Here is a 13,706-nt window from a genome sequence, read left to right as displayed (position 1 = left end):
TCTCTCAGAACAGACAAACCAGCCATTAGAACACACAATTAACATGTTCGCTGCCAACTACGAGTATACTCATAGTTGGTATACTCGTTTTTAATATGATATTGCCATTGATGCCATCTGTTCATGCTCCTAATCTTTCTCAGGACTCTCATATCTGCAGTCTCTAGTCTTTGGTCAAGTGTTTTACTTCTAACCCAGCTCTCAGATCCATAAGTTAAAATTGGTTTGAACACTGTCTTGTATACAGATAATTTAGCGTTTTGGCTAATTTCTCTCTTATTCCATATAAATTTATTCAGTTGACTTCCTACCATACCAGCTTTGTTGATTCTGTTGTCTATTTCCATATTTAATTTACCATCTTCACTAAAAATCGTGCCTAAGTAGCTGAAATGTTTTACTTGTTCTATAAGTTCTCCATTCACAATGCAGTTGATATTTTCAATGATTCTGCCTATTTTCATTGTCTTTGTCTTCTTTTTAATGCTGACCTTCATACCATATCTATTACAACAGCTATTCAATTCAGTAAATCTGCACAGACTTGTTGCAGATTTATTTGGAAGCATAACATCATCCGCATAAAACAAAGAGCTGAGATTAACACCTCCAATTTTGATATCAGGTTTAATACCACTTTCCTTCATAATGTGATCTATATACATAATGAATAAGAGAGGGGATAATGTACATCCTTGTCTGACACCACCATCTTTCTGTACTTCCTTCATTTCTAACTGCTGACTGATATCTCAAATAAAGACTAAGTATTGCTTGATATAATGCTATATTGACACCATATAACTGTAGCATTTTGAATAGCTTCTTTCTTGGCACCTTGTCATATCCCTTTTCCAGATCTACAAAACTTAAATACAGATCTTTGTTATATTCCCATGATTTCTCGACTATTTGTCGTAAAGTGAAGATCTGATCCTGACAGCCTCTATTTGGCCTGAATCCAGCTTGTTCTTCACCAAGCTTTTCTTCCACAATTTTTCTCAAATATATTTGCATAAATCTTACCAGGAACACTCAGTAGGAAAATACCTCTGTAATTCTCACATTGTTTTATTTCCCTTTTTAAATATGGATACTATGAGAACTCTACTCCAACCATCGGGAATTTGTCCCTCTCTCCAGGTCTTTTGAACTATGCAGTGCAGCCACTGTAAGACTTTTATACCTCCATTACTCAGCATTTCTGATCGAATACCATCTATTCCTGCTGCCATTCTAGATTTCAAGCCTTTGATGGCTTTTTCTACTTCAAATATGGATATGTATTCCTGAATGCATGCCTGTTGAGTGTTTTTTTTTTACCACAGTGCTATCACTGCTTGTTTCATTTAGCAATTTTTTGAAGTGAATACTTCATACTTCACGGATATCTTTTTCTCTAGTTTTCATTGTTACTTTTATCATCTCTAATTCATTTTACAACACTCTTTACTCCATTTCTGAGCTTTGACAACCTCCAGAATATCTTGCCACCCATTTGATATTTATTTTCTATGTTCTTACCAAAGTCTTCCATTTAGGTAGTTTTACACAGTGTTTAGTTTCCTTACATTTGTCTCTGTATTCTTCTAAGTGCACAAGCTGAATTATTTGCCAGGAACTTTTGATATGCTTTCTCCTTTTCCTTCACTGTGTCTTTAACTTCCTGTGTCCACCATGGAGTTCTGATTTGTCTATCCTTGCAGACAACCTCAACACATGCCTCTCTGGCTGAATCAATCATGGTTTTCTTCAAGGCTTGCCGCTGAATCTCCAGTTTGGTTCTTGTTCTCAAACTCTTTTATTTTTTCTTCAATAATCGCTGTGTATTTTAGTCTACAGTTCACATCTGAGAGCTGCTCAACTTTTATTCACTTTAAAACTTTCTTACATGTTCTTCTTTTCAAAATGAAATTCAATTTTATCCTACTCAAGACCAAATAGTGATCACTTCCAATTTCAAATCCTCTGTATGCTCTGGTGTCCTGCACCAGGGAGAAAACATCGCTAGCAACAATAACATAGTTAATGAGACTTTTTTTTATCTCTTGCCTGTTCTTTCCATGTGAATTTGTGCACATTTTTATGTTGGAACATGGTGTTAGTAATAACCAGTCCATTATTATTAGTTTTGCTCTTTTCTCCAAATTTTCCCAAAATATTTTTGTATGTCCGACAATCATTTCCTACTCTGCTATTTAGATCCCCAACAAGGACCAACATTTCCTTTTTCATTGTGGCAGTTGCTTTCTCTAAAGCCTCAAAAAATTTCGCCATTTCTACCTTAGTAGAACCTTCTGTGTGACCAAAGGCACAAATAAGTCTCATTGTCCAGTTCCCCATTCTGATATCTGCCCACTTCACTCTACTTGAGATTGTCTTCCATTCAAGAAGATTAGTCTCGTATTTAGTGTTTAATACTATGGCTACTCCGTCTTTTTCTTGATTGTCATTGCCTGAATATAACATTTTGTATTTAATGCTCAGAAAGATCTCACCAGTTTTTGTCTTTTTTTTTGTTTCGGTCACCCCTGTTATGTCAATCTGATACTTATCTAATTCCTCAGCTAGCTCCATTTCTTTGCCATTCAGGCTTCTTATGTTGATAGTACTGATCTCTAATTGTGGTGATGTTGAGTTGAGGTGTGTTTTCAGATTTGTTCCAGTAGCTGACTTTTTGCTGTTTGCCCTGGTTCCCTGGCAAAAACAACGGGGGGCCTTGTTTAACCGGGTGACGTTCCCAGCTGGCATGGAATTCTGTCATGATGTACCATCATTTTGTGTTTCGGTTTAAGCCAATAAGAATACAATTTGGTCGGCCAAATCCCAAATTGCCAGCCAATCCTCGTTTATTCAGTATCCAGGTAGATACCTAACAGGGTGCACCACGACAAGGTGAGGATTGGACATTAGGTCAGAAGCCCTGGTCGGTTCTCCGCATTCCTTTAAAGGCTATGTGGAGGTCTCCTTTCAGTTATACACCTTTGACCCTTAAGCACCCCTGTTTGTATATAATACTTACAAAAATATACAAGATAATTTTCAGTTACATCATTTTACTTTTAATAGACTTAGAAGCTAAGTTATCTTACACTGATAATCTAGAGGTTTGCAGATTACAGATAGTTTGACCAGAATAATACACCATGGAATGTTAATATTGGTTGGTTGTGTTTTTAGTTCACTACATCTATGAAAGGAAGAGTGAAGTTTCCTCATCACTCTGTGCTACTTCTACTGATACTGGTTAACTAACACTCTTTGAAAAAAAGCCTATCAAGTAAATAGACACAAATAACATGTTTGTGTAATTTTCAGATCAATTCCAGACTTGCTGCGTATGTTCTAAATTATACTTGACAAGAAATTATATTCTTGCTCTCTTCCTATTTTCCCATGTATGAACAAACTAAAGTTTGCACGTAGGGATCTTTAAGCTATTTCATTATAGAGGACAGTTGACTTTGCATTGAATTATCTTAGTGTGGCTGTTTACAGTTTCTTCATTTGCCACACTCTCAGATAATACATTCCACTTGCCACCCTCTCTCAATGCATCCTTACATATCTTTTTTGCAATGGCATCTTGTTCTGCTCCTGTCTCCTCTTCCATTCTGTTGAAAATGCCTTCCATGTTAATATGGTAACAATCTCTTTCCAACTTATGTCTTAATCATATCTCTCCCTTTTCCTCTTTCTCCTATCCATCAGACTCTGGAAATAGCATTCCTCAGTCTGCCCTCATAGCCTACTTTCCAAAGACCTGACACCACTCTCCTCCACGTGACACCTCTGTTCATGGTGGAGGGGACTTGCCTATGATGGGCCTTTTTATTCTTCCACTGTGTGATGCCTTTCTTCCTATATTCCTTCTTCTATATTTCTTGATTCTTTCTTCTATTTTCTCCAGACTACCATCATTGGGATCAACTGTCCACCATGCATAGACTTTTGGACATCCAAAAAGGAGGCAGATCCTGGTGGTGTGTATGATGATATGTGTATGTCTGAGTCATGTATGACTCAGAAGAATGGAAGAGGAGACAGGAGCAGAAAAAGATGCCAAGAAATTATATTCTTGGTTTAATTCTTTATCCAAGTGTAAGCAAACAAAGTTTGCACCTGAAATAATTTCAGGACAGGGCAACTTGTATATAGAGGCTAATGACTTCACATCACTTGCCTTAGTATCCCATAATGCAAAGCACATATCCTTATGGACATGTATAATGATGTGCATTATGGGAAGGGTCACTACCAAGACTGGTTTTGACCTTTATCGAGGTCTCATCAGTGGGAGCCATACCAAGAGGTGATATTAAGGTTGAAGTAATGCAGAAGTTTGGCTACTTGTATATTTTCATAAACAAGTAGCCTTAGTATCCCATAATGCAAAGCACATATCCTTACAGACATGATAATGATGTGCATTATGGGAAGGGTCACTACCCAGACTGGTTTCGACCTTTAATAGGTCTCATCAGTGGGAGCCAGACCCAGAGGTGGGTCTGGCTCACCTAAGGGTGAACTTTTAATTTGTATATTAATGATATAGATAAAGATTTAAGGGAGATATTCATTTATTTGCTGATGATGCAAAACTGGACAGTAGTTGATAAAGGTGATGTAGATATCCTGCAGAATGATTTAAATAAATTGGCATTGTGGGAAACGGATAATTATTGTCAATTTAATGTTGCAAAATATAAGGTTGTACACTTCAGGTTGAGTTGAAAAGGTTACATACCATGTATCACATTGATGCTTGAAATTGATGAAGCTAGAGACTTGGTTGGGGGAATGGTGGACAAAAGAGTTGAAATTCAGAGAGCATATTGCAAAAGTTGGTAATATTGCTGAAATGATTACATGGCTGTTGAAAAGCATGCTAAAAGTAAAGAAAAGGAGGTTATTGTCCTCTTTATAGGGCTACGATTCAAGTCTGTGCACAAGTCAAGATATGCATCTTGACTTGTGCACAGACTTGAATGGATACGTTAACCACAAGTCAAGATATGCATCTTGACTTGTGCACAGACTTGGTCATCTGGGTTTCTTGGAGATCAGGAAGTGGTGGAGAGGCTTCAGAGACAAGTAACCAAGCTGGTGACAGTATTGTGGAATGCTGCCTATTGAGATAGGTTGAAAGTGTTTGGTTGCAAAGTTCAGTTCATAGGGATCAACAATCAGGGGGGTTACCTGTGAATGTTGTGTAAGAGTGTGGTTAGTAAGTTTGTATGGACTAGATTTTTTTGCTTGGAGAGCAGTGAGTGAATGGAATGGATTGCCAGAAATTGTTGTTAGTGTCCTGACAGTGAATGAGTTTAAGGAGAGGTATAATAGGTTTTGTGTGTATAAAAGTTAGTATGGGCCTCCCAAGATGAGTTTACAGACTCATCGTGGGAGTCTACGCAAATTCTAAATATTATTATTATTACATGACACCTCTAGGGAGTCCAAAGACTCATCGAGGGAGGGCACCTACTCCACTACTCTCCTTCTCCACCACTCAATCCATCTATGAACCGCAACTACTTTTCATCATCTTCACCAGTGCCATCTACCTCTACCGCCGATCACCACTGCTAGTATTTTCACAGACAATCACAAACATCCATGCCCATGGTGGGATTTGAACCCACAGCCTTTGGCTGGAGAGTGGATACGCTAACCACTCGGCCAACCAGGCCGATGAGATATAATTCTGTATATACATCTTCCCTAGTCCAATGCATTTTTCACCCTGTTGTAATATATAAGTAGATTTCTACACATGATCTCCTTTAAACAAGTACATGCTGACCATAACCTGTTGGTATCATTCTGGTTTAGATACTAGTCATCACCAAAACCTCAGTCAGCCAGAATTGCAGACACATAGATTAACATATATTCAAAGCCTTAGTCTTTTGTCACCTTTGTGAAGTGGAACAATTACTTCCACTCCTTTGGGACTTACACTTTGTAAGACTTATTAAACAAATGTGTCAAATTGCCACATTCCCTTAAAATGGTGGCAAGATGTTATCAGGTCCTGTTGCCTTTATTAGCATCAAGTTTACTTAATTCTTATATTGCCTTTATTAGCATCAAGTTTACTTAATTCTTATATTGCCTTTATTAGCATCAAGTTTACTTAATTCTCATATTCTTTCTACTCCTTATGGCTGGTTCATTTTCTGCCATTCCATGTGCATTCTAGCTCTCCTTGATGTCATCCTCACAGTGATGAAGCTACTTGAATTGCTCACTAAATGTCTCAACTGTCTTCCTTGCAATGGTTAATTAGTCTGGAACTTATGGAGTTTTTCTTAGCATGGTGTGCTTTTTTTTATGTGCTGCATGTGAAAGTTTTTTTTGTAAATTTATAGTACCTTTGCATTATGAGTGGGATAAGGATTTTTTTATTTATTTTATATATTTTTATTTTTTACATAGGCTGAATCATTGTCCTAGATATCAAACATTGAACCTTTTCACGCTACTTCAAGAGGCCTACAATAATAAGTGGGGCGATGGTGTTGCACCTCCAGGTAGTGAAATTCACACAACCGAACCTACTGCTCATGCTGCACTTTATCTTTCCTTTCCAACCAATCACTCTCATAGCTTATTTTTATAATCTTTATACAAGCCTGAGAAGGAAGTGTACTGCATTATGTGATTAGTAACTAAGACAACTTGATGTGCACTCAGCTGCTCTATATGCAGCAGCCTGATTATGAAGATACTACCTGTGCAAACTTTTGTTTGCTTGGGACAAATAAATGATGAAAACAAGAATATAATTTTTTTGCTGAATATAATTTACTTTCCTTCTCAGTGAAAAAAACTTTTAATAGGTATGCATTCTAAGTAATTTGCTAGTTAGAAGTACTTGTTTCAATATAAAATTATAATATTTAAGATCTCTCTCTCTCTCTCTCAGAATGATATGAAATTTGTTATTGACAAACTACAGTCAGTAACTAGTGTTGTTGAATAATATCCCTTAAGTTGTTGTTTATTTATTTTTTTTTTTTTCAGGGAAATGTCATTATGGAATATAACTGATGGTCGCTGCCTGGAGAATACAAAACTTCCATATGTACATACAAACATAGAGGTATAACAGAATTTAAGTTGACTGCCTTTAAAACAGATAAAAATATATCCTGTTATATGTGCCTAAATATTTTGAATATTTAAGGATAGCATGACAATTTTTCATTTAGGTTTTTTTGGCACACATGAATGGTGTAAAAAACATGCCAGTTTCATTAAAGTGAAAATTGAGATTATTCATGTTTATTTCCATGGATGCAACTCTGTATTTTTATTAGGCCTTCTTTAGGTTTTGAATTAATGGCTGTTTTAAGAATATTTTCACCATAAACGTTTTTATTTATTCTACACTAAGTTTCACTGTTTTGTTTGTTTTTATTTTAAGTTCATAGTTTATTCCAAGTATATGCTTAAAAAAAAAATTCAACCAAAAAAAAAAAATTTATTTTATGTTTTTGGTTCTCCAGGAAACTAAGATTCAGGAATGAAGATGATACAAGAATATTACTGAGAAAAGAAAAACAAGGAAAGGTTACTGCCAAAAATGAATATATGTGGAAGTATAAAATGGGTGATTATAGGAAGCTCTATAGTCAGTTAGCATCAATACATTGGGTAGATGAGCTGAGCAGAAAAGATGTTGACAGTGCATGGAAATTCACAAGGCAGTATCTGACACAAGCAATGTATAACTGTATACCAAGGGTTAAGCAAGTAAATAGAGTAGGAGTAAAATGATGAACTTTAAAATCAAACAAGCTGTGTTAGAAAAGAAAATGCTATGAAGGAGGTACAAGACAGTAGGTGCTGATCATCTGATCAGCACCTACTGTCTTTACCAAGGTTAACTCAAGGGAATTTTTCTGCTATATGGCAAGCAAGAGAAGGAATAATTATGGCAGGTTGACATTGGCAGATAGTTATGGCAGCAGAATAACAGTTGCAAAGGATATAGAGGAATTATTGAATGAGCACTTCATCAGTGTATATCATACTTATTTAAATTATGAGATGCAATATATAGAAGGGAGGCAAGTATTAGGAGAATTGGAAGTGATAAAATCAGAGGTGTATCAGGTGTTGATTGGATTAGATGTTAATAAGGCTGTGGGAATGGATGACATATCACACGTATTCTTAAGGAATGTGCACAATAGTTAGCAATGATCTTGACCTGGTTATTAATGAAACCCTTGCAGTGGGTAAGGTTTCTAAGGAGTGGAAAGAAGGCAAGTTAGTACCACTCCACAAGTATGGTTTTAGAATAGAAGTTTCCAATTATAGACCAGTTTGTATAACTGCAGTTGTAATCAAGGTGTTGGAGAGATTGGTTAGGAATAGAATACAGGATTTGGTTGATGGACATAGCATTCTTTATAATGGTCAGCATAGATTTGTAAAGGGTAGGTCTTGTTTTAGCAATTAACTTGCATTTTATGATAAGGTAATGAGTGTGTTAGATAAGAGAACATCATATACAGTGATATGCTTTGACTTTGCAAAAGCATTTGATAGATTATCACATGATAAGTTGGTATACAAGGTGCAAATGATGGGAATAGATAGTATATTGGTTAGATGGATCCGAGATTGGCTCTCTGATTGACACCGGCCAGATGTGTATGATGGAGCAGTGTCTCAAAAAAGAAAGTTAACTAGTGGTGTGAATCAGGGTTCTGTTCTTGGGTGCCTGCTGTTTAACTTGTTTATAAATGATATGTCATGTGGATTGACTGGGGATCTTCAGTTGTTGGAAAGTTGGGAAGAATTATAAGTAGCACTGCTGATATCATTTCCTTTCAAGATGATTTAAATAGACTTTTGATTCGGACAAATTATTATTATTATTAGTCAGGCCTCCATAGAGTCAAAAGACTCATCGTGGGAGGTCCTTCCTAGGAAACACAGTCTATCATACCACTCCTTGAACTCATTGACCATTCTTGCTCTCACCACTCTGTCAGGCAATGCATTCCATGGTTCAACCACTCTCCGTGCAAAGAAATCACCCCTCTTGCTCACAGCTTCCTTTCATAACTTCAGGGATGCCCCCTTGTCCTAGCTCCTTCCTGCTGTTTCACCAAGTGAAAGAACTCCCCAGTGTCAACCCTGTAACTACCTCCCAGTAGTTTAAAAGTCTCAATCATGTCGCCTCTCCTTCTATCTACCAAACTCCCTCATTCCTTCAGCCGATCCTCATAACTAACATTGTATAGTCCTGAAACCATCTTTGTTATCTGTCTCTGTACTCTTTCCATACTTGGTTTATCTCTTTCAAATCCTTGGGACCAAATTTGAGAACAGTAGTCAAAGTATGGTCTGATCAGGGTCTTATACAATGGAGCAATAATTCTTGTCTCTGCAGGTCAGCATTCTTCTCAGTATTGCAGCAATCCTCTGGGTTACCTTCACCACCTTTGCAATATGTTTCCTGAATGTCAGGTTTCTATCAATCATCACCCCCAGATCGCTTGTCTCCCCCCTACTTCCTCCAATACAGCTCCTCTAACCGATGTATCCCAAACTTCAAGACTACAGTTTGCTGCGACATCCCCCATTCATTTGCCCAAACTGAACAAAGGAGTGGGGTTGCAGTTTTCAGATTAATAAGTGCAAGGTGTTGCATTTTGGGGTGAAGAAATATAAGGCTGCATTCTATATTAATGGTGTGATACTGCAGGAAGTGGATGAGATTAGAGATTTGGGAGTGATGGTTGACACTAGACTGAAGTTTAGAGGGCATATTGCAAGTGTTGCAAAGACTGCACATTGCACTGCTGCTATGATAAGAAGTACTCTAACATGTAGGAATAAGGAAGTTGTTGTGCCACTGTATAAAGCACTGGTCAGACCATACTTGGACTATTATGCTCAAATTTGGTCACCTGGTTTTCAGTGTGATGTGGAAACATTAGATAGCCCAGAGAACAAGTGACTATGACAATATCAGGACTTTGGAATGCTGGCTATGGAGAGAGGTTGAAGAAATGTGGATTGCAGAGTTTGGTAGATAGGAAGAAAAAGAGGTGATATGATAGAGGCATTTAAAGTAGTGAGAAGATTTTATTGGATTAATCCAGATGGGATTATAAAAAGAGTAGAAGGTGAGAGGTAAAACCAAAGGCCATCCTTGGAAGTTATGTAACAATGTGGTGAAGAGGGGTTTGAGGAGTAGATTTTTAAATGGAGAATTGTCAGTGAATGAAACACATTATCAGAATATGTTGTTAATGCAAGGAGTGTTAAAGATTTTAAGATTTGGTATGATAGATATGTTGTTAGTTGAATGGACCTCCCACAATGAGTCTGCAACTCCATGGAGGGTGCAATAATAATAAAACTTCATCTAAATCAGAATAGGCAGTAAGAATTTTAATTCTTTCTGCCTATTCTTATATTCCATGCTTTCTTATTTTTAATGTTGCTTATGTTTTTATATTATAATTCATATTAAGAACTCTATAGAAATTGCTATGTAAGTCGATAAGACATATGCTTTAATTATTGTATAAGGATTACTCACTTTATTGCACCATACAACCTTATTAGATGAGCTTAGTTACATATCCATCTGAACTTAATAGATAGTTGAAGAGAACCTCTGTAGCTCAGTCGGTATAGACGAAGCCCTTTGGTAGGAAAGACCTGGGTTCGATTCCCGTCTGTGACTTGAGGAACCTTTGTGTGGTCTCTTTCGACTAAAGGTGAGTTAGCCAGTCTCATACGGAGGTAGAAGGTTTTTTCACCCAGAAACTCTGGTTTTTCATCCATCAGAACAAGCAAACTGGCCCCGTGAACACACACACTTTTACAGACACTCCTCGAATAAGGAGTAACCAACCTATTCCTTTGGGATTTCGGTTTCGAATGACTACACGGTAAAGTGTGGGTCTATGCGAGAGCGTAAATCAGGACAGATAGTTGAAACCATATCTAAGTATATGGTTCAAGTTTATTTGACATTTGTAAAGAATACAGAAAATCATAAATTGAATATTTTGATTTTTTTTCCATTGTTTTTAAAATAGTTAACATACTTTCTTACATAATATCAGTACACATATTAGAATTGTTTTTCATATCCTAAAATTCCAGTTACTTTTTAATAGTAATTCTATTCATAAGATTGTTCGATCTATACTAGTTAGTATTGTGGATGGACAAAAGGGCAAGGAGAAAGAAACTTATTAACATTGGATTTGAAGAGATATAACATAGAAAATACATAAGAGGGGAGCGGGTTCCAGAAAACAACATGGCAACAGAAGAAAGGATTGAATGAACAAGAAGAAGAAAAATTTGGAGTTGAACTGTAATCGAGTGTTAATAGTTGCTCCATGTATGTGGACAGATTTGGTGTGTGTTGGGTGGTGGTGGTGGGGGGGGGGGGGTTACCCACCCAACACAACCAACCAACAAACCAACACAACACACAACTTTGTTAAAATTTCCATAGCTCACCACTGGTGGTGAGCTATGGAAATTTTAACAAAGGGCTCGCATCGTCGAGCAAAAAAAAAAAAGCCGTATTTCACACCAAAACTTTTATTAATACAGCTTATGTATAAATTCTAATCAAAAAGTATGAGAGGACAATAAACCTCTGAAGGCTATCATTTTTAAACAAATATTTCATGATCTAAACATGAAATATTTGCATACAATCAACTGTGTTAATTTACCTTACATAAGAAAAACATTTTTTAACTATCAAAATATGATAAGAATGAAATCTTTTATAATCTTTCATAACACATTTGATTCGCTACTGGTTTTACCATGCGATTGGCTACCAGAACGGAGAAGAGTAAAGATAGCGCATGCACTTATTTTATTTTCAACCTTGGGTGCATTCGTTAGAGAGGAGTAGAAACAATAATTCCAAATAATTTATACACTGCTGAATAGACTAATTTTTGTTAGGTTACCGTATGAGTTTGTCGCTTAATATGTTTCAAAAAAAATTTTTTTTTTGAAAAAAATAAAAGCAAACAAGAAGAACAAGGGGCTCGCAAATTTGAGAAAAATTTAACAAAGGGCTTGCGCGAGCCCCTTATAGGTCACCACTGGTTACCACTGAATTCTCATGAACAGTGACCATGGAAATATTTATAGAAAATGCAAGCAGCAAAAATCTAAACATCTATGTGAAAGAGAGTTCAGTGAGTGAATTCGTAGGTGGTAGTTCATTAATCAACTTGATTGCACACTCTTCTGCACCAAGTTAAGTATTTTTAGGGAACTCTTAGAGCATCACCCCAAATATATTTATTGGTTGGATGGATTTGTGTAGAATAAATAGCTGTTCAGAAGCAAAGTAATGCCTTGAATGTTAATACTTATATTTATTTAAAATTATATCAAAGTAAAAATTTGCAAGATGCATATTTCATGATAGATCAACTTATCCACTCAATTAACATTTCCTCTTAAATTTTATTAACACTTTACTCTTCTCTGTTTATGATTAAAACTTTTTGTTTACCTTCCTAGAAAGTTATTTCATCGGCTGCAAGATAAAACTTGAAACTATGTTTTTAATTAGATTACTTCAGTAATTCTAAAATTTAATGAAAGAATAGCTCATTTTTTTATAAAGTTATATTCTTAATGTAAAAACAAATTTGATACATTAATTTCTTTTTCATTTTCTAAAAAAAAAAAAAAAAAACATGTTTATTTGCACTTTTAGACCTACCATATGAGTGGAGCAGATGATGTGCATCTCTTTTGTAATGGATATTATGCTGAAATTCTAATCATGGATGTTTCAACACTAGAAGTTTTGTTTACTCTTTCATCACGAGTTAGTCCAGACTGGATTAGTGCAATGCACATTTTAAGACCAATTAAAAGGCAAGGTGAGTCTTTTTATTAATATTATAAGCATCTAACTATCACAATAATAAGATCATCATCATCAAATTCCTGATATATATATATATATATATATATATATATATATATACACCCTCAAGGGGGGGTGTACAGGATATGATAGTACTCAATGAAAACTTGCATAATTACTAACTTCCTATCTACAATTTTCCTCCAAATTAGTCTGTTACCTGTCAAGACTCCAACATTATCAGATCTTATATTTCTATCTTCTAAGGCATTGTTTCCCAACCTTTTGATGTCGCAGATCCCCTGTAGCGAATGTTAATTCACCGCAGCCCCCATAAAATCCAAAATGGAAATTTTTTATATTTTACATATCATAAAGATGAAGTAATGAATTACAATTTTACGACACTAAATGTGTCATTTATGACAATGCAATACTGTTATAAATGGAGATATTCAGAAGAATATGGCCAGGTGTGAACAACATGATAAGATAAAGTTTAATGAAAATAAACTATCCCGCGGACCTTGGGAAACTGTTCTAAAGCATTTTTTTGCTGTATCATTCCACCTATATCTTGGTCTTCTTCTGGGTTTTTTTTTTTCTGCCAACCTGACAGAGAACACTTGTTTTGCTAATCTTTTTTCTCCAATTCTGTTTAATTGACCATACCACCTGAGATTAGCTCTGCTAACACATTCCTGAATACTAACAATGTCAAGTTCTTTCCTAATATCTTCATTATTAATATGATATTGGCATCTGTTCACACCCCTAATCTTTCTCAGTATTGTTGTATCTGCAGTCTCTAGTC

At 35.9% G+C, this 13,706-nt stretch overlaps 1 protein-coding gene across 8 annotated transcripts in view; it reads left to right on the top strand.

The window, feature by feature from the left end:
• Positions 1-13,706, top strand: part of Rbcn-3B (WD repeat-containing protein Rbcn-3B) — a 717,321-nt gene that overhangs the window by 141,460 nt on the left and 562,155 nt on the right. For all 8 annotated transcript variants that reach the window (XM_090405900.1, XM_090405903.1, XM_090405904.1 and 5 more), the window contains 2 exons: positions 7,027-7,105; positions 12,737-12,905. In XM_090405900.1, the coding sequence (XP_090262026.1) occupies positions 7,027-7,105; positions 12,737-12,905 (248 nt within the window). The remainder of the gene's footprint in view (positions 1-7,026; positions 7,106-12,736; positions 12,906-13,706) is intronic.

This window comes from Typopeltis vanoorti, chromosome 15 (genome assembly GCF_054136105.1).
Source record: "Typopeltis vanoorti isolate ZY-2024b chromosome 15, IOZ_Tvanoo_1.0, whole genome shotgun sequence".
Taxonomy (NCBI): Eukaryota; Metazoa; Arthropoda; class Arachnida; order Uropygi; family Thelyphonidae; genus Typopeltis; species Typopeltis vanoorti.
The sequence above is the reverse complement of the archived record's forward strand: the minus strand, read 5'-3'. Positions and strand labels throughout refer to the sequence as shown.